The sequence below is a fragment of the Protomyces lactucae-debilis genome, assembly GCF_002105105.1.
Source record: "Protomyces lactucae-debilis strain 12-1054 chromosome Unknown BCR37scaffold_2, whole genome shotgun sequence".
Lineage (NCBI taxonomy): Eukaryota > Fungi > Ascomycota > Taphrinomycetes > Taphrinales > Protomycetaceae > Protomyces > Protomyces lactucae-debilis.
Window position 1 is genome coordinate 685596 of NW_024467994.1, and position 24329 is coordinate 709924.

A 24329-nucleotide genomic window follows, 5' to 3' on the forward strand; every position below is an offset into this window, starting at 1 on the left:
GGCGGCGATGCCATACAGGCAACGAGTCGTCGGATCTTTCGACAGAAAACAGAACGCGCTCGGGCGAAGGGGCGTTAGCTTTTCGATCAGGATACTAGCATTGCCGATGCACTTGCGTGTAGATGTAAGTGGCGACAATTCAAATGCCGATATTGCGATGAAACCACAAATCGTGGCCACTCTCCTCGAAGGCATCCCTGACACAAGGTTCTCCTCTAGTTTCGCTACGCGGTGACAGAGGTGACCGTCCCGGAGCAGCCCTATTGCATCCAATCACTGCCAGTCTTGACCATGTCGCCGGCTTTCTTGTCAAAAGTCGGTCTTCACTTCCTTTTAAGGAGTCATATGCAAGTAGCACCAGAGTTGCCACCTTTATCACAGCTGCTCGAACAACAAAAACAAACCAAGATTCCGCGCGATCAGTTGTTGACGCTGTAAAACCTTACAAACATCTAGAGGCATAGTCGGACTCGGTGCTATCACGGACTGAAGCACGGCACAGCCCAACCATCTGAACCAATCTCTAACGCTGTCGACATACATCTCATACAAGTATCGTCGCTGATACACGCGCCGCCGTGTCTCATCCAGGGTTGGTACCTCCTCGGTTCCATCCAGCCTGCTTTACGCTCTTGCTCGCTTGCTCTCTTGTTATAAGGCAGCCTGCTGATGTGATCAGTATTCACCCACTTGTGAGCTAGAATGCTATTCTATCGACTGTTCATTGATTCGTGTCTCCGGGGTAGGCTCGTCTAGTCCTCTCGTACTGATTGCTGAAGGCTAGCGATCTGACAGGCACCTCCCCTTTCATCTTTATACTTTGGTGAATCTGCCAGAGTCCACAACCCTACGTTCAAGGATGTTTCCCGACATGCAACAGGACGAGCAGACCACCAACGCTGTCGTCAACGATCTGTCGCAGGTCAATCAGCGAATCAGCGACTTGATGAATGAGATTGCTGTTTTGCGTCTCGCTCATCAGACCCTCCGCGGCGATCTGAGGGCAGCCCAGGCTGCGATTGTCCACTTGACTGAAAGTGCTGGCAGCCCATCGAGCTCATCCCAAGCCAGGGCCACAGACCCCGCGATCTTGGCGTCAGTACCTGGCAGGCTCCCCCCACTGTATCACTGCATGGACATACCGTAAAAGTTCATAGTATTTATGCATCTCCCAGCGACACGACCGCCATCAGGCGAGATTACAACTTGAATATTTTCTATCGTCCAAGCACAGTTCGAAAGAGGCCTGATGCATTGTCACGACGAGAAGGACTTCGGCCTAAGGAGGAAGATGCCGCTCATGAGGAAGAGCGATTGTGCGACAGAATAAAGCAGAAGCTGGAAAGAAAGACCGAGTCCAAGACGTGTTCTCTCCTCGTCGACGTCAGGGGTAGATCTTGATCGGAGCACGTGTTGGCTGCTTATCGGCTGATTGGGCTGGCTTACATCAGCAACTATTCCCAAGCTTATGTAGAGGAAGTGATGGCGGGCCTAAGGCTGAGGGTACTGATTCTCCATTGACTGAATGCTGCTACCTGCTGCCTCTGTCAATCCCTGCGCAGACTCTGCTGTTCGGGCCTTTTGCTTTACCTCAGCGGGCGATCTCTCCAATGCGCGATCTGGCGCAATCGCCTCCAGGAACACAGCACAGATATCAACACCACACACGACCAGCCCTCCCTTCCCTCGCGCATCCCATCGTCGCAAGCACTGCGCCTGCAAACACACAACAGAGACGAGAGTGTCTGCTTCTACGGCCCGAACACTCGCGCAGTTTTCATCGCCGTCGCGCCATTTTTCGCCCTCTATTTGTCCCATCGATTCGCGGCTAAACGGAATTCACGGAACGACGTTGCATATAAGAGGCTCTAAAGTCCTGCTAGTAGTCCCTCAACTCTACAATCATGTACAAGCAACAAGCGCACGCACCAGACCGGCATCATCAGCGCGAACAGGAAGATGCAAGCGCCACGGCCACCATTCACCCAATCTTGGCGCGCATCCAACCTAGTCGTCCTTCAAGCGATCCCATCACCTTGTTTTCGAATCAGGAGTCAGAAGCAACACATCCAAAGCCTGCTGGTCGCCAACCCATCTTACCGCGCGTGGGTCCCTCTGGCTTGTTTGCAGGACAATCTGCCAATGCCGTGGAGTCATCGTTACTGTCGAGTGAATGTGATGGTCAAACCACCAGTACCCGTACAAGTCTTGGTTCGGCGCTCGAGGAAGTACTGGATAGCGTCGACCAAGCAACTGAAGATCTCGCGCGAGTACGGTGTCAACAACGCGTCACAGAATGGCTTGGTCAGCAACCTTCCACTACGCAGCACACTGATAAGAAACGAAGACGCTCCGATGAAGGTGAGGACCGTAGACGCTTACGTCGCTTGTCTGCGCGTGTTTTGCGCGACTTGTTGCATCTCGATGCAGATTGCTATAGCTTACTCGTCAAAGCGACGAGTTGGCGTGGTAGGCAGCAGTTGAGTGTTGCCCAGCAAGCGCATGCGCGTGTCATGGAGCAACAACTGATGGGTACGTGGACATCTTTAACGCAGCGTGACACGGCCATGTTGCAGAGCAGATTACAGCAGCAACGGAGTGGACCCTCGTCCTTTCCCGGTGAACAACCACTCAGTACGCGTGTTCCGCTTTGGGGAATCCCTGAAGAGCAAAGCTCACAAGAAGAAGGTGGACCTGGTACATTACAGGTCTTGCTGCGTTACCTGCGAAGCTACTTTGAAGAGCACGCTACCACTGCTTCAACTGCACCGTCCACTGCCGTCCCTGAGTCTGCAGGGAGCAGCAGTAGCTTGACGGGGGATAACGCCGAGTCTCAGCAAGTCAATCGTGCTTCTATGCATGCGAGTACGGTCGAACACAGCAATATGCTGCATCGCACGCCACGCCCTTCCTTGTCTCGACACGCATTGATGGCAGCACGGGATGGAAGTGTTCGTGGGAGTGTACAGTCCAGCTGTTCATCTTCCTTCAAGACGGTCTCCCTACAGACGGGCAGCTGTTCACGAGCGAGTCATCGGCGACCGTTTGAGCAAGGCAGTCACTTCTGGGAGGTAACGAGTTATCGCTCGAGCATCCAGAGTGGTGGGCCTTCCCACGCTGGTGGTCATTGGGTTGTGTAGTGCATGTTACGTAGCTATGATCTCTTCTCATCTCTATTCACACTACCAAATACTACTACTATTGCTAAGTACCCAGTAGATTCAGAGCAGTCCATTTCTCTCACGCTCCGTCGCTCAGAAAATTTAAAGCGCGACGACGAGCAGAGAAGAAGACTCAACACTACACGAACTATGTCGACCGAGAAACAGCTCGCCATGATTGCAGACCTCGAGGGAGAAGAGTCCGACATGGGCTCCATCTCCTCCTATGACGAGGAAGACGATTTCCTCAACCCGGAATTCGCCTCCATCCTCGGTGCACAGGTAAATTAGTCCTTTCTTTAATGTAATGAAGACTAACGAAAGCAACGTGTTGCCGCCCTCAAGACACCAACTGCCCTCTTTGGCTTGTGTGTCCCCGCTGGTGGCGAACCTGTGCCCATCATTGACGAGGATGAGCTCCCCCAGGCCGTTCGATTGACAATGGCAGCCATTGACATTGCCGATGACGATTCCACAAAAGCTTGTCAACTCAAAGTCATTCGTCGTCCCATCTTTGATGAAGACTCGGATGAAGAAGAGTCTATTGATGAGGAGGAGATGTCCATGTACACGGAAGAGTACACACTCTGCACACTCAAGCCTGGCGTCATCTACCAGCAGACACTCGATGTGACCTTTTCCGAGGGTGAGATGATTTACTTTGCCTCGACGGGTGATTGCGATATTCACATCACGGGTAACTACATGACACCTGTGGATGAAGTCCCAGAAGGCTTCGACTCTGACTCTGAGGACGACGAGGATGACCTTGACTCTGAGGATGACGAAGATGACGAGGACATCTCCGAGTCTGACTTGGTTACTCTTGAAGCAGAGGAAGATTCTGAAGAGGAGGAAGATGTGCTTGATGAGATTGACGCACGCATCTCTGCTCTTGAAGAAGCAGAAAACACTTCCAAGAAGTCCAAGAAGCGGCGTGTGTCGGCCGGCGACGAGGATCTCGATGCTGTGATGGATGATGCCGCTGCAGAGGAACCCAAGAAACTCTCCAAGAAGGACCGCAAGAAGCTCAAGGCTGCCAATGGTGAAGCTGTTGCTGCACCCGCCGCCGTCTCTGAGGACTCTGAGGATTCCGCCAAAAAGTCAGTCTCCTTCAGCAATGACACAAAACCCGCTGCAAAGCTGGTTGCTGGTGGTCTTGCCATTGAAGACCGCAAGACCGGCGAGGGACCTAGCGTCAAAAGTGGCGCCAAGGTCGCTATCCGATATGTCGGCAAACTCAAGTCAAATGGCAAGCAATTCGATGCCAACAGCAAGGGCAAGCCATTCACATTTACCGTGGGTAAGGGTGAAGTCATCAAGGGCATGGAAGTCGGTATCATTGGCATGAAGGCTGGTGGTGAGCGTCGTATCACAGTCCCTGCAGCCATGGCATATGGTAAGAAGGGCTTGCCTGGTATCCCAGCGAATTCCGACCTCGTCTTTGACTTGAAGCTCCTCAAGTTTTAAACAGCGCAGATAGGAACCCTTTTAGAGTCTAGCAAATCCTGAATTGCCTTTTCTATGAAAGTGGCACATTGCATAGCGTCTTGGCAGTCAATGCCTTGCCGTCCACCATCAACGGCACGCCCTTGTACGTCGCCACCTTGTCGTCGTTTGTCTTGAGCTCAGCAACGACCTCTGACCAGACTTTTGTATTCTTCTCATCATGTGTGCCTTCGAAGCCTTCAACCTTCACCAGCGTACCAAGGGCGGCATCTGCAGGTGGCTCCACGAACTCAACAACATCCGCTTCCTTGTCAGCGGCACACAACACCATGGCTTCACTGGTAACACCTCGCAACTTGGATGGTTTCAGGTTGCAAATGGCAATCAATCGTCTTCCTTGCATCTCCTCCAATGTGAAATGATTGGCAAGACCAGACACAACCGTACGAGATGGCATGACATCGCCAAATGAAATTGTCTCGACGTAGAGTGTATCCGCTTCTGGATGCTTCTTGACTTCTGTAATTTCACCAACACGCAACTCAATCCGTGAAATGTCTTTTGGCCTTTCGACCTGCTTTGCCGATGCCTTGCCACTACCGTCGCCACCCTTCTTTTTCGCTTCCTTTGTTGGTTTAGGAGCTGCTGCGCTGGCAGTCGGGTAGGCACGATCTGTGAGCTCTGCCAACTCTGGATTCGCATGCCAAGTTTGTCTGATTGGTTCCAGCAGACTGTTGATGGCCGCAGCCACACCCTTTTTGAGATCACCCGGGTGCAATGACTTGTCGGCAAAGGCACTTTCTAGTTTTGCATACTCTGTAAATGTGACATCGCCGCCAAACTCTGCTTTCCGTGGGAATGTCATGCTAGGCTGACCATTGAGTGACTGAAAGGGAAACACCACAGACTTGACAAAGGCAAGTAGACCATTTTCAGTGATATTGCCTTCCTCGCAAAAGGCCTTTTTGATCTTCTTTTCCACTGATTTTGCATCATCCAACAAATCAATCTTGCTGTCTGGATCTGATGAAGACATTTTAGAACCCATGAGTCCGGGCATCATGGGATTCATGAGATGTGCGCGTTTGGCATAACCCAGGGCAGGCAAGTTTTCTTGAGCAAAAGTGAAAATCTTGCGCTGGTCAACACCGCCGAATTGCGCATCGACGCCGAGGTACTCTTCATCTAGAGCTTGTAGACCAGGATACAATAATCCAGACAAGGGAGGATGATCTGTTTGCTTGACAACCTCTGCACCAGCTTTTTTGAAATCATGCTGGGAGACGAGTGCTGATAGCCTGTACACATCCAATGTGTATTTCTGCGAAAGCTGGTAGTCTGTGCCTTGAACAAATTCTAACTGGGCAATGTTGATGCCCAGAGAAGTCAAGGTAGCCTTGATGGTGCTAGAATAGTACTGCGTCCTGTACTTGAGCAACTCCCAAGGTGCTTTTTGATTGTCGAGGTACGCATGCAGATCTGCAAAGAGCACCTTGACCTTGCACCCAGCCTTCAAGAAGTCGGCAATCTTCGTTAGGGCCACAAAGTAGCCGATATGGGGCTTGCCCGTGGGTGCTGTTCCCCAGTACATGACGAGATCTCGCTCCTGGAGGATCTTTCTGATGTCCTGCTCGCCCAGTACCTCCTGCAGGTTCCGTGTGATGAGCTCGTACTTCTCCTCCGGCGTCATCTACTGCCAATGTATGTCTCTGGCACTCGCTCCGTCTCTTGCCCTTGATCTCTTGTCGCTCGTCGTCGCTGCCCTAACCCTGACTCACTTTTCTGCGACTTCACTCAAGACGAGACCAAATACTGAAGAGCGAAGACCAAGAACTGAAGACTCACGCATGGACGCATCTATAGCGCAGGCGCTGCAGTCCAGCCTCGAACATGCCATTCAGAAGCGATTCGGCAGTGAAGAAATGGCACTCGCTGAATACATCGTCGTCATGATACAGAACGGCAAAGATGCACCAGCCGTTACCGCAGAGCTATCAGACCTCATGGCGACCTATGACCCTTCCTTCACAGACTTCATCTTTGGGGAAGTCGCGCGGCTGCCTGTGCCGCCTGTTGCTGCACCTGCTACGGCTGCACCGGAATCCATCAAGACGGAAGAGGTTGCAGATACAGACATGTCAGAGACCAAGAAACCTGCGGGTGGCGTTGGTATGGGATACCCAGACAAGCGCGCTTATGCCAATGTCCGACAAACACTCGAACGCAATAGTCAAGAGCGACCTCGTGGCAGACCTGAAGTCGATGGCGTACGGCATTCACCCTATGGCGCACCTACAGGACCCAAGGGCGAGCATGCGCGTCATGGATCAGGTCCCATTCGAACAGGCCGTAGACCTATGCAAGCACCACCCATCATGCCAGTCAACATGGCAGGTATGCTTCCAGAAGGCTTCCCTATGCCACCTCCCGAATTCTTTGCCCAGATTGCACAGCAGATGGCACTCCAGCAATCACAGCCTCAGCGGAAATTCCGTACAACGCGTTGTGCAGCTTGGCCTGAATGCCGAAAAGCAGAGTCATGTACGTTTGCGCATCCAACAACTTACTGTACGCGTGAGCACTGTGCGCGTGATCCCGGGTTTTGCCCAAAGTTGCACCCAGATGAAGGCATCAACTTGGAGGAAGCAGTCAAGAAACAGACAAAGATGGATGCTGATGTCACTTCTGGTCTTGTTCCTCGTCATGTCCCTCAGGCTGCACAGGGTGCATCGTACGGCCACCAGCCGCGCACCCCTCGAGTTCCAAAGCAGGATGATGGATCTACACCTATTTGCAGGTGGGCTGAACAATGCACGAATCGTACCTGTGGCTTCACGCATCCTTCACCGGCATCGAAAGACGGCTCTAGTATCGTTTTGGACTCTGCATGGTGTGAAGCAGGCAAGGACTGCACCGATGCACAATGCAACAAGGGGCACCCATCGCCTAGTCTCAATTACATGCAATCAGACACAGCTGCGAAAGCATGCAAATTCCAGCCATGCATGAATCCAAATTGTCGTTTCGCCCATGCGCCTGGTCAAAAGGGGACTGCCAAGCCAGCACCGTTGTATAATGGTGGTTTCGGCAACAAGGTGTGGACAGCTGCTTCTGCACCCAGTGCTACAGCTGAACGCGCGTTTGTTGAAGGCGAGGCGAGTGAGAAGCTAGCGGCAGTCAAGGACACGGAAATGACTTTATAATCTACTGAGGCTTTGGCTTTATACATTACACTTTCTGTACAATTGATGGAACTTTGTTTACTGTGCGTCTTCTTCATCCTCTTCCTTGACAGTCGCTGGACCCAAGCCTGTTGGTAGATCGTACGTCCGTACTTTGTACTCTTGCAAAGCGAGCATGACTTCATCAAAGGGCAGCATGGCAACCTCCTCCAACGAAGCAGACACTGACTTGGAATAGTGCAATGTCAAGGCTGCCAGCGCATTCTCCACACGCGTGAGCAGATTCTCAAGAACAGCGGCCAACCGCACATCATCGTCTTCCGCTGAATAGGCCTTGACAATCTTGCCACGCAAAACATTGACGCGATTTTCATGTCTCGGCTTGTTGCCACGAATTATGGAGCACAGACTCTCCAGTCTAAAGACCACCGTGTATACATCAATGATGTTTTCATGATTGAGCACGCGCTGCGATGGATCTTGTTTGACCTCAAGTTTCTCAACATGATGCAGCCGACCCTTCAAGCTGCTCGGATACGCAAGCGACACAAACTCTGCATTTTCAAGACCTTTGAGTTTGCGTTCGCCAAGCGGCACCACTTCAAAGCCAATGCGCTTGAGCATTTGCATATCCTTCTTGACCGTCAGCATTGTTAGCTCGTCGCCAAACACCTCTTCCTCCTCCTCAAGACCCGCGGTGCCATGATCCATGCGTTGTCGGTGTGCTTGTTCCAATAGCTCCAAGTCTCGCACAACATCCGATGAGACTGTGATTTGACCACCATCTGCAATGCTGCTGATCCGTGCGGCGCGGTTGACGATAGGACCAAAGTAATCCATACGACGCGTGATGGGATCCACTTCGCATACAGGTGCACCCCAGTGAATGCCCATGCGTACACTGAGACCACGGAAGAGTAAGTGTCCGGATTCTTCATCAAAGATCTCCGCACCATCGCGAGAGTCGAGAATCTCTTGTGGCCAGTCTGCCGTCAAGAGTTGTGTTTGAACGGTAAAGCACCACAAAAGGGCAGACGTCACGGTTGAGAAACACACCATAAAGGCGTCTCCTTCAGTCTTGACCTCATAGCCGCCAATAGATCGCAGCTGTCGTCTCATGATGCTGTTGTGAATCTTGATGGCTGATCGCATCGCCACAGGATGAGACTCCCATAGCAAGGTGGAATTCTTGATGTCGGTGAAAATCATGGCAAGCTCGCCCACAGGCGGTGCCACTTCACGCGTCAGGCGAGCGAGTGTTGAATCGGCAGGTTGATCAGCCGCTGCACGACGACGCGATTTGGTTGTATGCCCAAGAATCAAATCTTCATCTGCAACAAGGAAACCGCCCGTTGCAGCACGCGCCGCCGATGCATTGCGTAGCTGCTTGGCCATCTTGGCCTTGCGATGGAATAAATCACCCACGCCGATAATCATGATGGAGAGCTTCTCTTGCACGCCATAGGAAATGGCAAAGTCACGCAGCTTTTGAGCTGCAAGCATGAGATCTTCCCGCTCCGAGCGAGCAATGTCGACTGCAGTTTGGAGTGTCATGACGTCCCAGAGGTATTTACTTGCAATGATGATGAATTCATCCTGCTCCGTCAACTCAACTTCAGCGACATGCGGCGCTGCTTGGACAAAGGGCGTCAAGTGGAAGTATCCCATGGATCGCGTCACGTCTGATTGGTCATTGACGAGACCATCTCGAGACACATAACCGCCCGCTTCTCGAATACGCTCAACCTCAGAGGCATCTCCTGCATTGTGCTTGACACTGAGTAAGCTCGCCTCGCCATCTGATCGTGACAGGACGGCAAGGGTGTCGCCGACGTTCGCGACATAGGCCTTTTTGCCAATCATGTAAACGAGGCACACTGATGCACCAGCTGTGCGGTCCTGGGAAGAAAGCGCAGAGCTGATGTAGCTGGTCACTTGCATTGCACTTGATAGTGACACCATGGACGGACGTTGGAAGGATGGAGACGGCAGAGGATGCATCAGCGGCGTCTCTTGACTCAAGCTTCCCGTTTTGACTGGCAGCGGTGTGACTGCAGTACCGAGTTCCTTATTGAAGCTCAAAAAGGCTCGACGCAGCGCATCAGGTACTTGCTCATCCTTGCGCAACTTTTTCAGCTCTAAGGCAAGATGCTCCGTGAAAAAGTCTTGGAGGTGCTTTGCAATTTTGCTACCGCCGTGTGCAATAGGCGAACCGTCAAACATACCAAAGATAATTTCAGATTCTTGACCTTGGAATCGAGGAATGACCATGTCAATGATGGAAAGATGCTCATTGCGACCAAGCGTGTCTGCTTGACCGTACGACATATTGCTGATATCAGAACCAGACAATCTCACGCGCCGATCTTCCGACTCTTCAGGCACGGAGTCAATCGTCAAGGTCAGGTCCATCAGGCCGAGCACGCGCAATTTATTGAGCGCACCAAAGTCACTGAGATTGCGGTCCCGAATGGTGGTATTGTTGCTCGGCTTGATTTCGAGGCGCTTATTGCCAGACAGATTGAGGTACTTAAGATCCAAATTCCAGTTCCAGTTCCAGTCATATGGCCAATTGGCAGTATTGTACTTGAGATTGTTGGACCCAACGTCAAGGACCATGAGTCTTCGAATTTTTCCAATTTCTGCTGGCAGCGACTGCAACTTGTTGGCATTGACATGTAGAACGCGAAGTGTTTGCATGACCTCAAGATCATCGGATGGAAGACTCGTCAATTCATTGCCAGACAGGTACAACTCGACAAGGTGGTGCAAACGCCTGAGACCACTCGTTGGTACTTCGTAGATATCATTGAAGGACAAATTGAGCACACGAAGTCCTTGCAGCAACGTGATTGCAGAGAAGCAATCGTCATCCAGGCGATTGTCACCGAGAAACAGATATTTGAGGGACTGCGCCATAGCATTCAGACCACGCGTAGTCAACGAAGCCTGACTGTTCTTCCTCGGTGAGTCTTCAGCTTCTTCCACAACAGTCAGCAAAGTCGAGCCATTAGTCGGTACCTCGGAAGCCGGCTTGACATTTGCTGGCGGGTCCGGGAATGCTTTAAGTAAATTTGATGATGCATTGAGAGAAATGAGACCGCCAAGCAGCCAGACCTCGCCGGGCAGACTCTTGAGGTTATTGCTGTGCAAGTCTAGCACGCGCAGGTCACACAACTTGCCAATCTCACTGGGCAACTCCGTTAACTGATTGCCTGTGCAACTGAGATGCTGCAATCGAGTCAAATTTCCAAGCTGCGGTGGAAAGTAGGTGAAGTGATTGTTGTCCAGCACCAGCTTGATGAGATTTGTAAAGTTGTCAAACATGGCATCTGGAATCATGGGCAGCTTCGCGTTCGACAGGTCCAATGAAGTGAGCGTCATTGCATTCGTGGACATGCTGAACTTCGTCACGGGGCATTTGTTGAGATGGAAGAGTCTCGCGGCAGGGAACTTGCTGTCCACCACGGTGATGGCGTTGTGACCAGCGCTGATGCTTTCCAGTAGCGGACACGATGCCAGAATCTCGAGTGTTGTGAGCTGATTGAAACGCAAGTCCACCTCGCGCAACGATACAAGCTGTGCAAAGCTGCCCGGTAGGCTGCCTGACAAATAATTGTTGTTGACAAGCAGGCGTTGCAGCCTCGACAAGTGTCCAATCTCCTTTGGTAGCCTTTCCAGACGATTGAAGGAAATGTCGAGGTCCTCGAGATGATACAAGTCGCACAGCTCAATGGGAAATTCTGTAAAGTGATTAAAGGACAAGTTGACGCGTCGAATATTGATGAGTCGTCCCAGTGTCGATGGTAGACTCATGAGCCTGTTGCTTCGCGCGATAAAGCTCAACAAATTCGTGAGCTGATGAATGCGGGAGTCCAGCTCCGTCATCTTGTTGAAGGAGACGTCCAGCAAGACAAGTGAGCTAGCTGCCATCACGTTGCCTTGTAATTTTGGAGATTCATTATGCGTCCAGACAATCGACTGCAGATTTGGACAACTCTGTATAAAGTCGATGGGAATGTCGAGAGACAGATTACGCGAGAGGTCGAGTGACCGAATTCGGCTAGCGTACTTGTACAATACAATTGGAATTGTTTGAACGTTTCTCCCAGACAGGTCAAAGTGTTCGGTATTGCCTGCATCCGTGTCGGCATCCTGTTATTAGCTTTTGCAAAGCGATTGACTCTCTTACCACTGAGAATGAAGGCGCTGAAATGGTCTTGAAGATGAAGCGACAAAGATACGAATTGTCTTCTCTGCCAATTTCCTCGACGCGATCATTGGGTGTGTATCCAGCTTGCTCAAGCAACTGCTTTTGCAGCAAGAACGGCTTTTCCCAGGCTTGCAAGATGCGCGACAGGCCATTACGCTGCAGCAGAATTTGGTGGTTCGCAACAGAAGTGAGGAAGAACTTGCGGCCAATGATGGACATGAGTGCTTCAGTAGTGGTATTCAGCGGACAAGACACAGTGGCAAATGTCCAGTCGCCGCGGTACAATCGCATCTGATGATGCGGTACGCCGCGCTTGTCGGATTGGGAGGGCTGCTTGCCGACTTCTTCGTTACTTGCAGCGGTCGGATGTGAGTCGTCTAGCGGGTCATACTCATCCAACAAGCCATCATCCCTTGCGATATCTTCGGGTCTCCGCACAGCCCATGACTCAGGCGGCGCCCAATTCGCCTCTTCGTCTTCTGGCGGCTCGCTGAAGGGCGCCACTTCTTTGGAAATGGTGAAGTCTTTTGATGGCCGCTTCGAGGGAGGAGCTTTTTCGACGTCAACGATGCCGCTGAGCTGTGAGAGATCCGTGTCGAGAACGAGTTCATTTGGATCGCCTGGCGTGATGGCATTTGCTCGAGAAGTGCGCGATGAGGTATTTGGAGAAACACCAGAGTTACGCCCCGATGAGGACAATCTGTCGATAGTTTGTCTGCGCATGGGTGGAAGTCTGAGTGAGGATCGTTTCGAACGCGGCGTGGCAGACTCACCCGCAAAAGGTGACGAGAATTGTGGCTCTGCAATAGAAGCTTGCGATACGGACTCCTGCCGCGTTTGACGTTCCTCCTTTGCAGATGACTGCTTCTTGCGCTTGTTTAAGAGATTGTTGAAGAAGCCTTTGGACTCTTTCCGTCTTTCCTTGATAGAAACTGGTGCAGATGATGGCGCGATATTGCTCATGCCAACCCTGTCACTCATTGGCGGGGAGCCTGGTATCGGGTTGAGAGGCTGCAGAAAGGGCGCTCTCAAGCTGAAGGGATTTGGTAGCTCTAGACTTGGCGAGTCCAACGCAGAGTTGTAGCCAATCTGTTTGCCTTGATAGAGGAACGGACTGACAACCTCGGGTGCAGCAACAGGGAGAGGACTTGGCGGTTGCTGCTGTTGCACATCGTCGCGCGAACTTGGTCGAAAGAGGCGAAAGACCGAGTCGCGACGCTCTTGTTGTCCTTGGACCGCAACAGACTGGGGACTGCGTAGCGGCGGAGGTATCGGCGCAGCCTGTTTGCTGGGTCCAGCAATGAAGGGATTTGGATCCTCTGAATGCGGACTGATGGCTAGAGAAAGGTTTCGCTTTGCATCCGAGCCAATTGTAGAGGGACTGGGAGGTGACCGCGATCCACTTAAGCCATGCGCCGATGCGCGTCCCGAGGAATCCGCCGTAGATGGACGCGATTCACCATTGAACAAGGACTTGTTTTGCAAGCCTCCACGAGCAGAAGCGAAACTGGAGTTGAAGTAGGTTGCACTGGGATTTGCCTGTACCTGTGAGAGGACCTTTTGGAGCTTCTCTATGCGGAGTGCATCGCCTTCGAGAGGTTGAGTGCTCTGCATTGCATTACGCAATCACCAAATTCCAGAGAGAAGCAGAGAATATCAAGCTCGATACTTGCTGATACTTCTACGACGCGAATCACTGCAGATGAAGCCCTGGCTCCTGTCTTGCCTTCGTGTGTCGGTGTCGGGTGTTTGTGGTTGTGTCGTCGTTGCGTGTTGTGGGACTCAAAATCAAGAAGCGACGCGGGGGACATAGACAAGTTGCTGTAGACGATCGATACGGACAGATCTAGAGGGTCTATGGGCAGGCCCTTGCTTGATAGGAATTGCTCCTCATCCCGGCAAAAGGCCGTCTCGAGCTTTTGCTGCTGCGTGCGTTCATCACTGTAACCTACTCAATATTGTACTTCTCCTTCGCAGCATCCAGTGCCTGCTGTCGCTGCTCAAGGCTCGATGCACCGCTGGCCAGCAGCGTCTTGTCGACCTGGTGCATCAGACACACAAGGTAGCGCTCCTGGAAGTTGAAGCCCTGCAGCTTGTCCAACGCCTGCTTTGCATCGACTGCAGATTCATAGACCACAAACGCCGTGCCCCGTGTCTGCTGTGAGTCGCCTCTGCCCCATTAGCATTCGTATCACAACGGTGTCCTAAACATACAGCCTGATCTGCCGTATGGCGCCAAAGCGGCCGAAAAGATCAAATAGCTCTTCGGTGGTGACCTTGAATGAGAGATTCTTGACAAACACGATACGATGAAAGAGTTGTGCGTCCCTGCCTGGTATCCGGGACATGAGGCCCCTCACCGCCGCTGCTCTATGCAAGCCAGAGTATGTCGTCGAAGGTGCTGCGTCATTTTCGGTGTCCCCCAAACTCAACGAAGAGCATCCCAGCACTCTCACCAAGCACTCCAAAGGCGACCAGGACACAGGCCCTTCTCCTGAATACACAAACAGACAAGCTAGGGATCCAAAGAAGCTCAGCGAATCATGCCTCCTGTCTCCGCACGAAAGCCGCCCAAGCGCAAGGGCTCCATGTACTTATCTCTACCTGCTCTACACAATGCTGATTGAACACAGGCTTGCAATTCCCGATGACCTCAAGGCCAGGATCACAGAGCTCGAGAAGCTCTTCACCATCACCCCAGACCAGCTCAGCCACATTGTAGACAGTTTCATCGGTGAATTGGAAAAGGGCCTCCGAGGCGATGAAGGTCATGACATCCCCATGATTCCTACATGGGTGCAGGGCTATGCCACCAAGGATGAGAGCGGTAGCTACCTTGCTATTGATATGGGCGGCACCAATGTTCGTGTTTGTGAAGTGACGGTACTTGGCAATGGACAGTACGACTTGTCTCAGGCAAAGTATCGCATCGTAAGCAACGCGATGGCTTATGAAGTAGAGCTAACAATCAGCCTGAAGAACTCAAGCACGGCGAGCGTGATCCTCTTTTTGAGCATATCGCCAAGTGTGTCAGAAAATTCATCGATGATCATCACGAGGGCGATATGATGAACATGCCCATTGGCTTTACGTTCTCTTACCCTTGCTCCCAAGACGCCATTGACCACGGAGTGTTGCAGCGATGGACCAAAGGTTTCGACGTCAAAGACACGGAGGGCGTCGATGTTGTGCCTGTCTTTGATGCACAGCTCAAGAAGCAAGGCCTTGAGGCAAAGACGACGGCTTTAATCAATGATACCACCGGTACCCTGATTGCCTCCAACTATGTCGACCCTGAGATGCAGATTGCCGTCATCTTCGGAACTGGCTGCAATGCCGCGTACATGGAGACTCTCGAGCACATTCCAAAGCTACACCATTTGCAGTGCGACAAGAGCACACCTATGGCCATCAATTGCGAGTGGGGTGCTTTCGCCTTGACACCACGTACCAACTATGATGCACTGATTGACGAGCAGTCGCCTCGCCCTGGCCAGCAAAAGTTTGAAAAGATGATTGCTGGGTTATACCTTGGTGAAATCGCCAGGCAGGTCTTGCTCGACTACTTCAACCAAGGCATTCTGTTCAAAGGCCAGAGCTTCGACAAGCTCAAAGAGCCCTACTCGCTCGAGACGGCTGTACTGTCTGAGATTGAGCTTGATGCCAACGAGAACTTGATTGACACGCAGGATCTCTTCAGCAAGCAATTCGGCCTTGAATGTGACTTCCCTACATTGACGCTGATTCGTCGTTTGGCAGAGCTCGTTGGTACACGATCAGCAAGACTCTCTGCTGCGGGTGTCGCAGCCATTTGCAAGAAGAAGGGCATCAAGTCTTGTCACGTCGGTGCAGACGGCTCTGTTTATGCCAAGTACCCACACTTCCGTGAGCGCGGAGCAGAAGCATTGCGTGACATCTTTGGCGAGCAAGGCGATAACATCAAGATTTTGCCCGCAGAGGATGGATCTGGTGTCGGTGCTGCTCTCATTTCTGCTGTGGTCAAGAGGCTGCACAAGGAGGGTAAGCTCGTCTCGTCCAAGGATGAGGATGATAAAGATGTGAAGGAGGTGACGGACAAGGTCAAGGACCTTTGATCATTTAACGTATCACGTATCAATGAAACCTGTTTCCAATACCACATCCATCAAAATGTCTGAACAAAGGCAATTCATGCAAGCTGCAATGGACGAAGCTAGGAAGTCCATCTACACACCGACCGCCTTTTGCGTCGGCTGTGTGCTTGTACAAGGTGACAAGATCGTGGCAACAGGCTACTCCAGAGAACTCGAGGGCAATACGCACGCCGAGCAATGTGCGCTGATGAAGCTACCAGCTGATGCAAAAGATCTTGACTGCTATACAACCATGGAACCGTGCTCAGAACGGCTCTCTGGCAATCTGCCGTGCGTAGACCGCCTGATTGCCTCGGGCAGAATCAAGCGTGTCTTGCAGGGCGTCGCTGAGCCGGCTGACTTTGTGGCCTGCACTGGTAGTACGCGGCTTAGGGATGCCGGTATTGAAGTGATTCACATCCCTGGCTATGAAGAAGAGGCCCTGGCGATAGCACGAGGGGAAGCCAAGTAAAGGCCTTGCTATAGCGCCGTCTTCGCTGTCAATTTTGATAAAAAGTTGACAAGACACCACATAGACAAAGCTCAAGACACAGACTCGAGGGCTGCATGCTCCGTCCGTGCCATGTCTGCAGGCAGGTAGGCGCCATTCGCTCATTTATCAAACCTCGGAGACTTGCTACGGCTGCTTCTGTTACGCGGCCCCTCGCATCGCCACCAAGTATAGCAGATGACGCCGCGTTACGACAAGCATTCGATATCCCGCGGCAGGACTGGCGCAGAAACCTCAAGGCCACCATCGGTCTGACACCGCGTACCGGCCTCTTTCATAATGCCTACCTCAAGACGCCCGCAGGCTTCCCGCAATTTGCAACAGATGCGCTACACAAGGCACAATGGCTCGCCAAGGAGATCTCTGAGCGGCACGCAACACTGACGCCTGTCGCTGTCGTCAAGGCTCTGGACAGGCTGAGCGATACCCTATGTGCGGTATTAGACCTTGCAGAGCTGGTCCGCAATAGTCATCCAGATCCAGCATTCGTGCAAGGTGCAGAAGAGGCTTACGATATCCTGCATGCATTTATGAACGAGATGAATACACACACGGGTCTCTTCCAAGCAGTAGCGCATGTGCTTGAAGATCCAGACAGGTCAGCACAGCTGGGCGTGCAGGAACGGGCCGTTGCACAAGCACTCTTGGCAGATTTCCTCAAGAGCGGTATCCACCTCGACCAACATGCTCGTGCGCAGTTCGTGACGCTCAGTAGTGACATTGCGCGTGCTGAGCGACAAGCTTTTATGGATCACGCTCCAGCTGCCACTCGGCTTGAGCTACCAGTCTCCAAAGCTCGCGGCTACTGGCCAGCCGTGAATGGTGGTCTCATGACACCTGATGGCCGATACATTAAGATTCCAATTGGAGGTTGGGAAGCTGAACAAGCATTACGCTCTCTTGAATTACCAGAAGCAAGGAAGCAGCTGCTTGCAGCGATGCAGACGCCACGTCCTGACCAGATAGCCAACATGGACTTGCTCTTCAAGCTGCGTGCCCAACTCGCCCAACTCACCGGGAGCAACAGCTTCTCCGACTCCCTGCTCTCCCGACAAATGGCGAAAAGTGCAGGCAAGGTCGAGGCGTTCCTAATCAACCTCGGCAACAGATTACAACCTGCGGCACGGCGCGAGTCGAGACAGTTGCAAATGCTTAAGCAAAAGCGCACACAGGTGAAGACGCTGCCGAATTTACATTTGTGGGATGAAGAGTACTACGGTGCGGCGCACGTCGAACAACAGACATTACAAACTGCACCCACGCATGATTTGTCGTCTTACTTGTCCGTTGGCACAGTCATGCAAGGTCTGTCTCGATTGCTCACACACCTCTATGGTCTGCGTCTTGTTGCTACAGACTTGCGCCCAGGCGAAGGCTGGCATCCAGATGTTCGCCGTCTTGATGTCTTGTGCGAGAAGCGTGGCTTGATCGGCGTTCTCTACTGCGACTTGTTTTCCCGTCAAGGCAAACAGCAAGGGCAGGCAGCACATTTTACCGTCCGTTGTGGTCGTAAGGTGGCAGAACAAGATTTGCTACCGGGCGAGCTCGAATTGCCAGATGGGCGACTTTGCGGGACATTCGATGGCATCACATATCAATTGCCTGTCATTTCATTGCAGTGCGACTTTGGAACGCTGAGCTCGACCTCATTTCCAACATTGACGCTGGGCGAGGTTTTGACACTCTTCCACGAAATGGGCCATGCTGTGCACTCGATGCTTGGAACAACAGACTTCCAAACGGTCAGCGGAACTCGTGTGGCTGCTGACTTTGTCGAGCTGCCATCGCAAATCATGGAATCTTTCTGCGAGTCTGCGCACGCCTGGCCACTCTTTGCTCGACACTATTCCACAGATGCCCCCGTCCCTGCTGAGCTCATGCAGCGTGCGATACGCAATAATCAGCACCTGCATGCAACGCAAGCCTATCGGCAATTCTTTCGCGCACTGCTGGATCAAAAGTATCATTCTGCATTGGCCACCCAGCAAGACTTTTCCTCAACCAGCATTTTGCGTCAGCTCCATCGTGACTGGGCACTTTCTGATCCAGAAGACACAGTCAACGCTTGGCATGTTCAGTTCACTCATCTAGCTGGCTATGGAGGAACGTACTATGCCTACATCTTTGACAAGGCTATTGCTGATCGTATATGGGACCGCAATTTTGCTCGGGATCCGCTCTCACGACGCGCTGGTGAGCAATTTAGCCAGGGACTGCTGGCGCACGGCGGTGCTAAAGATGCATGGCAGTGTGTGGCTGATGTGCTCGAGCAGCCAGAGTTGGCCCTGGGTGGTGAAGAGGCGATGGCGGAGGTGGGTCGTTGGATTTCAGCGTAGATGCAGCGGATTGATGAGGTCTACAGTGAATGTACAAGGCGTATGTGAACACTTGCCTTGGACATAGTATCAGACCTTCAAGCTGCATCTCACTCGAGCTCTTAGCTTCTTGCGCTGTATCGCAAATGCATGCGGCGCTAGCATCTGTATAGACACAAGTTGGTTATCATCTTCACAGCGCTCTGACGTGACGGCCAAGCAAGGTGATCAGCCCTCCAGGAGATTCACCACTTTTGAGCCTTCTGAGTACCTTCAACAGCTGCGCACTTACTGCTGCGCATCTTTCTACAGCTGAAGTGGTGTCGGGGTCAGTCAGTATCCAGATCTGCCCAGAAATTGGGCGTGCAGACGACGACCGCGAGTACAAAACCACAACGACATGTCAATCTGTACAGAGCTGGTAGCTTGCGCGCTGAGCTGTAGATAGTGAGGCTAAGCTGTGCGCAAGTATCAATCCGAGTCAAGACTGCTTCACACTATGACGAGCTGAAAATGAGTCATACAGGCTCAAACATACCCGCCATCTTCTGTGTACAAATGACTCACCAGCACCGGCCATTCTGGTGACACAGAAAACATATAAGGAACCCAAAGTCTGCCCTTTTGCCATTCTCTTCTTCACTATAACCACACCTTCAAAAGATCTTGATCTTCTACTTTGCCTATTCCCACAAGATGAACGCACTGTCTGAGATTGCTGTTAACCACGGCCTGGCTCGCGAGGACTCACCCTCCTCTCGTCGCCAGAAGCTCTTTGATACCGAAGGTGGGACTGCTAAAGGCCCGGGAGGAGCTCCCCAAAACATGGACTCACGCCTGCAAAGCAAGGCCATCCCTACATATCCCTTCTACCAACTGGCGTCGCCATCTGCCTTCTCTATCTCTTCCGTCGCCTCTGTTCAACCTGTTCAAGAGGATGTTCTGCCTTTCACCTCCACTCACACTACCACTACCACTACCACTTCTACTTCCGCTTCTACTCACTTTCCCGTGACGCCATACAACTCCAACTTCCTTGGTGACAGCATGCTCTCGTTTTATTCCTTGGCAAGTGGCAACGATGCTACTCCATTCCAGTCTGCCATTACGCTGGTCGAGGATTCGTCTCGCCGTCGTTCGTGGGCTGAGAGTTTTCTTTCCTTGTTCCATATGAACGAGAAGCTGCCTGTCGAGCCTGAGGCGATTGCGAATCCTTACAATGGTTTCTGGCGCTCAACGTCCACCATCGCCATCGACAATACCTTAGAGGAAGCTGCCTTAGAGGAAGCTGGAGATGAGGACGATGATGACTACGACCTATCTGTCTACGATGACGACTTCCTACTCTATAGCGATGTGGATGATTTCACCACGATAACTAGCATCTCGGCACTTCCTGCCCTTGGTTTCCGCACTCGGCCTTGGGTTGACAGCTATCTGTCGCTTCTCCAGCCATGCGAGCCCCGCGTAATTCCAAACCATAGCGAGAACACAACCACCCAACAGCCTAGTGGCCCTGAATTCCGCTACCCCGTGCCAGTCTGGCTTGGGCAATACATTGCAGTAGCCCGCATAGCCCAACCAGATGTTGCAATTGATGAACTGATTGAGCTGTATGAGGCATCCAAGTTCATGCTCGATGAAAACGGAGATCCACTAAAGATGCTTCCAGCAGAGGCGTTGCCCGAGCCCAGTTGCAAAAGGCGTGGCTGGAGGAGGGCATTGAAGAAGGCGGCCATTAAGGTCTGCGCCAAATTCAAACAGAAAACGATGCACGCAAATGGATGCACAGCAGACAGAGTGTCGTCCACGAATGGCCCGCTCGAGCAGGAGCAGGAACAGGAAGAAGAGGTAGAGCAGAAACCTGCCAAGCTGAGAAGACGAACAAATTTAGCTTGCAAAGTTGTATCGCTCTTCAAGAGCAAGGTCAAGCGATCGATAAACGCTTGAGCGTCGCAAGCTCGAGAAGCAGGCAAACTTGCCATGCCTAGTTGTATCGCTCTCCAAGTGCAGCGCAAAGGTGGTGAGCCGTATTATTTTGGCGTCGTTGTTGGTAGCCGCGCTAGAGACAACTTGATGGGGGAACACTACCTTTGTGCGTCAGGTACTGCTGGGATTTCTGTCCAGACTTGTGGCAGAGGCTTTCATTGTGGTTCAATTGTTGCATCTTCTTTCTGTTGCCAGCGTCGATGTTTTGTTTCTAGTGTGTTCATGATCGTGTTTTAGCGTAGACAGTGCGTAGCAGGCAAAGATGTTTATTTGACTAGCCATGCCTGAATGTGCTTTTTCGTGGCGTGGGGACGATGGCTAGCGTGCATCGCCAGCACTCTGACCTGAGCAGTACAAAAGGGACAACAGGACATTCGAGGATGTGATGGCGTGTAAGATGGTAGAAAGCTTAGCAAATCCTCTGCTATTTTGCTGTTGTAGAACTGCTTGACAATATCTCTGTCTGAATAAGTGTTTCGATCTGCGCTCGATGTTGTTCGTGGTCATTTGTGCGGTTTTCCATGTCAATACGTGGCACTGCTTTATCTTTAGGAAGCGGATCAGTCAGACCGAGACGCTTGCAAAGCAATCTTGTGGGAAGCCAAAGCTCGACTACCCGAGTGCGGTGTCCAAAAAGACCGAGCGGGGCCCTGGATGCAGTACCTGAGCACCCGAACATCGTAGAAACACTGCAATTGGAAATTTGCGATCGAAAGTTGGCTAATTGCGATTGGCACGAGTCGACGACATCGATGACCTCGACATTTGGAATATGTCGCACTTGCAAGTTGCAAGCCTAGGTGCTTGACGAGGGACTCGTGCTTTCAGATGGGTTCCCAGGAACCGATAGCTCGCGCCGCAACACCACAAGATGAGGAGACCTGGGAGCGTTGAATACGCAGCATGACTGCCATCAGCCTATAGCACCCAAGTGCATACAATCAAAATTCTCTCGTTTAACATGGGTACATGCATCAGTGAAATGAAAATGAATTTTGATTAAATGAAGTACCTTCACATATATCTAAAGCGGACATACGTATTTATGCCATCTCGCGGTGCTCACGGACAGCAGCATCAGTCTTACCTTCGTTTGAGATGACACGGTTGCCAGCACCCATCTCCACGTCGTCGACATACTTGTGCGAAGGTCGGAACTTTGAGGAGTTTCGAATCGTTGTCGTTGCGTAAAGCTCGTCAATCTCTTCCAAAGTAAGACCCTTGGTCTCAGGAACGAAGAAGAAAGCAAAGAGACCAGCTGCTGCACAGGTACTGCCCCAGATGAAGAAGACCTTGACACCGAGGTCGGCGTTTCCAGGTCCAGAGTCGACCATGTACGGGGTTGCGTAACCAATACCAAAGTTCCACAACCAGTTGCTTGCAGCAGAGAGAGCCATTCCCTTTGCGCGAATGGTGAGTGGGAAGATTTCACCGCAGACGACCCAGCAGACAGGTCCCCAGGTCGATGCAAAGAATGCAATGTAGATGCAGACAAAGGCGATGAGCACCTTCTGGGCGGCAAGGTTTCCAGCAGGGGTGGTCACACCGACAATGGCGACAATGAATTCGCAGAACGACATACCAATGGCACCAATAATGAGGAGCTTGCGACGGCCGAGCTTTTCAATTCCCCAGAATGCAAAGACGGTGGTACCGACGTTGACAACGTTAGTAGCGATCGAGATGATGAAGGGGTTTGAGATGCCCGAACGAAGGAAGAAGGTGGTTCCGTAGTAAAAAATGAAGTTGATACCAGTGAGTTGTTGCCAGCCCTGGAGAATGGTACCAGTGAAGGTACGGAGCAAGTGACGCTGAGAACCGCCGGGACGGAAGCAGTCGAGCCATGAGCCGCTTGAGTGAGCCTGTTCAACTTCAAGGTTGGCACGGATCTCGTTGAGCTGCTCTTGTACTTCGACGTCGTCGGGTGTGGTGGCATTGAGGCGGGCAAGAGACATGGCAGCCTTCTCGTACTTGCCCTTCTTGATGTAGAATCGAGGGGACTCTGGGAGGAAGAAGAGACCGAGAGAGAGAATAGCGGCCCAAGCAATCTGGAGACCGATTGGAATGCGGTAGCAACTGGCGTCGTTGAAGTCCTTTGTTCCGTTTGTTGCAATGGATGCGACAAGGAGACCAATGGTAATGGCCCATTGGTAGCAAGAGACAACAGCTCCGCGAATCCACTTGGGTGCACACTCAGACTGGTACATGGGAACCATGGTAGAGACCAAACCGACACCGAAACCGGCAACGACACGGCCGACAATAAACAGGGGCAGAGCAGTTGATGCAGTCTGGAGAGCAACACCAACGCTGAAAATGACCATGGTCAACAAGAGACCGAGACGACGACCAAAGAAGTCTGCAACAGGGGCACCTGTCAGTGCTCCACAGAAAGTACCAGCAGACAGAATGGAGACAGTGAGCGACTTGTTACTGGTCGACAAGTCGTACCCGTTAGGGCGCGCTTCGCTCACGCCGATGAACTCGCCAAAGTTCCTACGGAAGAACTCCATGGCGATAACACCAGAGATGTTTCCTGTGTCATAACCAAACAAGAAACCACCAAAAGCGGCGAAGACTGTGATCTGTGGGCATGTTAGAGGGAGGGCATAGGAGAATTGATGGGACATACAAGGATAGCCGGGACCTTGGAGTGTTGCTTGACCATTGTGCGTGGGCAAGAAACAACTTTGTCTATAGGGGGAGAAGAGGGAACGGGGGGGTATTGCCTGCTTTATATGTGCGACGAGGATCAGCTCCCACTCCCTCTCGTGTGCCTGCGCTCTCTCGTGTGTATTTTTTTTTCATTCTTCTTCTCCAGGAAATGCTTCTCTCCCTCTCTCCATCAATTCGGCCTCTCTGCAGCCAAATCTGGCCCAGACGCCGCCGCCCGCACGATCGCTCTTTTCCCCCCCAGGCCGCCGCACGCCCGCACCTGCCATCCCCCTTATTTGCCTTTTCCTGTGCGCGCGCTCCCCATTGGCTGCTTCGAGCCGGGGGAAAAGGTGGAGTGGCTGCCAAACAAAAGTCACTCGCACTCACTCCACGCAGAAACAGTCACGCCAAGCTCCTGAGTCCTGCTCTTGCTCGAAATAGCCTGCTTGAGCAGCTTGACGCAGGTGCAACTATGAGCTAGTAGAGCTATCATAGTAAAGACCGTTCGAGTTGTGCTTATGGGCTATCCGTTCATCAATACAGTTACAAGTTGCCCAAACTACGTACATGCATACAGGCACAAATGAGAATCAAGATAGCCTCAGCGACCGTCTCTCGCGCTGAGAACCACAACTACCATCCACTAGTGCGCCGTCCATACTCTAGACCCTGGTTACATTTCGGTTACTAGTTTGAATATGGACAACGCGCATATGCATCATTGCATCTGCTGCAATGGCCA

General features: G+C 52.0%; 11 protein-coding genes across 11 annotated transcripts; 7 read left to right on the top strand and 4 right to left on the bottom strand.

Annotated features, from left to right (window-relative positions):
• Positions 1-1523: 1523 nt before the first annotated feature.
• On the top strand, positions 1524-3209 carry BCR37DRAFT_376510 (uncharacterized protein). The gene has a single exon (XM_040868608.1). It carries the CDS (start codon positions 1905-1907, stop codon positions 3138-3140), a length of 1236 nt encoding a protein of 411 aa, XP_040727972.1. The 5' UTR covers positions 1524-1904; the 3' UTR covers positions 3141-3209.
• A 268-nt stretch (positions 3210-3477) lies between these two features.
• Positions 3478-5057, top strand: BCR37DRAFT_376513 (uncharacterized protein). Its single transcript, XM_040868609.1, has one exon. It carries the CDS (start codon positions 3603-3605, stop codon positions 4629-4631), a length of 1029 nt encoding a protein of 342 aa, XP_040727973.1. The 5' UTR covers positions 3478-3602; the 3' UTR covers positions 4632-5057.
• Positions 4684-6300, bottom strand: BCR37DRAFT_343286 (tRNA synthetases class I-domain-containing protein; the record flags this gene model as incomplete). Its single annotated transcript, XM_040867489.1, has 2 exons — positions 4684-5168; positions 5220-6300. The coding sequence occupies 2 exons, from the start codon at positions 6298-6300 to the stop codon at positions 4684-4686; spliced, it is 1566 nt and encodes a 521-aa protein (XP_040727974.1).
• A 157-nt stretch (positions 6301-6457) lies between these two features.
• BCR37DRAFT_396706 (uncharacterized protein) lies at positions 6458-7813 on the top strand (the record flags this gene model as incomplete). The annotated part of the gene is made up of 1 exon (XM_040871715.1): positions 6458-7813. The coding sequence occupies one exon, from the start codon at positions 6458-6460 to the stop codon at positions 7811-7813; it is 1356 nt and encodes a 451-aa protein (XP_040727975.1).
• BCR37DRAFT_411864 (uncharacterized protein) lies at positions 7798-13768 on the bottom strand. Its single transcript, XM_040872209.1, has 2 exons — positions 11985-13768; positions 7798-11947 (listed from the first exon to the last, which is right to left on the bottom strand). Exons 1-2 carry the CDS (start codon positions 13617-13619, stop codon positions 7871-7873), a joined length of 5712 nt encoding a protein of 1903 aa, XP_040727976.1. The 5' UTR covers positions 13620-13768; the 3' UTR covers positions 7798-7870.
• Positions 13769-13959: 191 nt separating this feature from the next.
• BCR37DRAFT_333839 (uncharacterized protein) lies at positions 13960-14317 on the bottom strand (the record flags this gene model as incomplete). Its single annotated transcript, XM_040867117.1, has 2 exons — positions 13960-14176; positions 14220-14317. Coding segments are annotated over 2 exons (315 nt in total), but the record flags the coding sequence as incomplete, so codon positions are not given.
• Positions 14318-14351: 34 nt separating this feature from the next.
• On the top strand, positions 14352-16099 carry BCR37DRAFT_385535 (hexokinase-domain-containing protein; the record flags this gene model as incomplete). The annotated part of the gene is made up of 2 exons (XM_040870361.1): positions 14352-14936; positions 14978-16099. The coding sequence occupies 2 exons, from the start codon at positions 14352-14354 to the stop codon at positions 16097-16099; spliced, it is 1707 nt and encodes a 568-aa protein (XP_040727978.1).
• Positions 16100-16175: 76 nt separating this feature from the next.
• Positions 16176-16589, top strand: BCR37DRAFT_343281 (CMP/dCMP deaminase family protein; the record flags this gene model as incomplete). Its single annotated transcript, XM_040867488.1, has 1 exon — positions 16176-16589. The coding sequence occupies one exon, from the start codon at positions 16176-16178 to the stop codon at positions 16587-16589; it is 414 nt and encodes a 137-aa protein (XP_040727979.1).
• BCR37DRAFT_145735 (peptidase family M3-domain-containing protein) lies at positions 16377-19302 on the top strand. Its single transcript, XM_040866091.1, has one exon. The coding sequence runs from the start codon at positions 16685-16687 to the stop codon at positions 18962-18964; it is 2280 nt and encodes a 759-aa protein (XP_040727980.1). The 5' UTR covers positions 16377-16684; the 3' UTR covers positions 18965-19302.
• Positions 19303-19324: 22 nt separating this feature from the next.
• BCR37DRAFT_376519 (uncharacterized protein) lies at positions 19325-21174 on the top strand. The gene has a single exon (XM_040868610.1). The coding sequence runs from the start codon at positions 19640-19642 to the stop codon at positions 20891-20893; it is 1254 nt and encodes a 417-aa protein (XP_040727981.1). The 5' UTR covers positions 19325-19639; the 3' UTR covers positions 20894-21174.
• A 736-nt stretch (positions 21175-21910) lies between these two features.
• Positions 21911-23904, bottom strand: BCR37DRAFT_376524 (MFS monosaccharide transporter). The gene is made up of 2 exons (XM_040868611.1): positions 23565-23904; positions 21911-23517 (listed from the first exon to the last, which is right to left on the bottom strand). Exons 1-2 carry the CDS (start codon positions 23598-23600, stop codon positions 21976-21978), a joined length of 1578 nt encoding a protein of 525 aa, XP_040727982.1. The 5' UTR covers positions 23601-23904; the 3' UTR covers positions 21911-21975.
• Between the last annotated feature and the right edge of the window lie 425 nt (positions 23905-24329).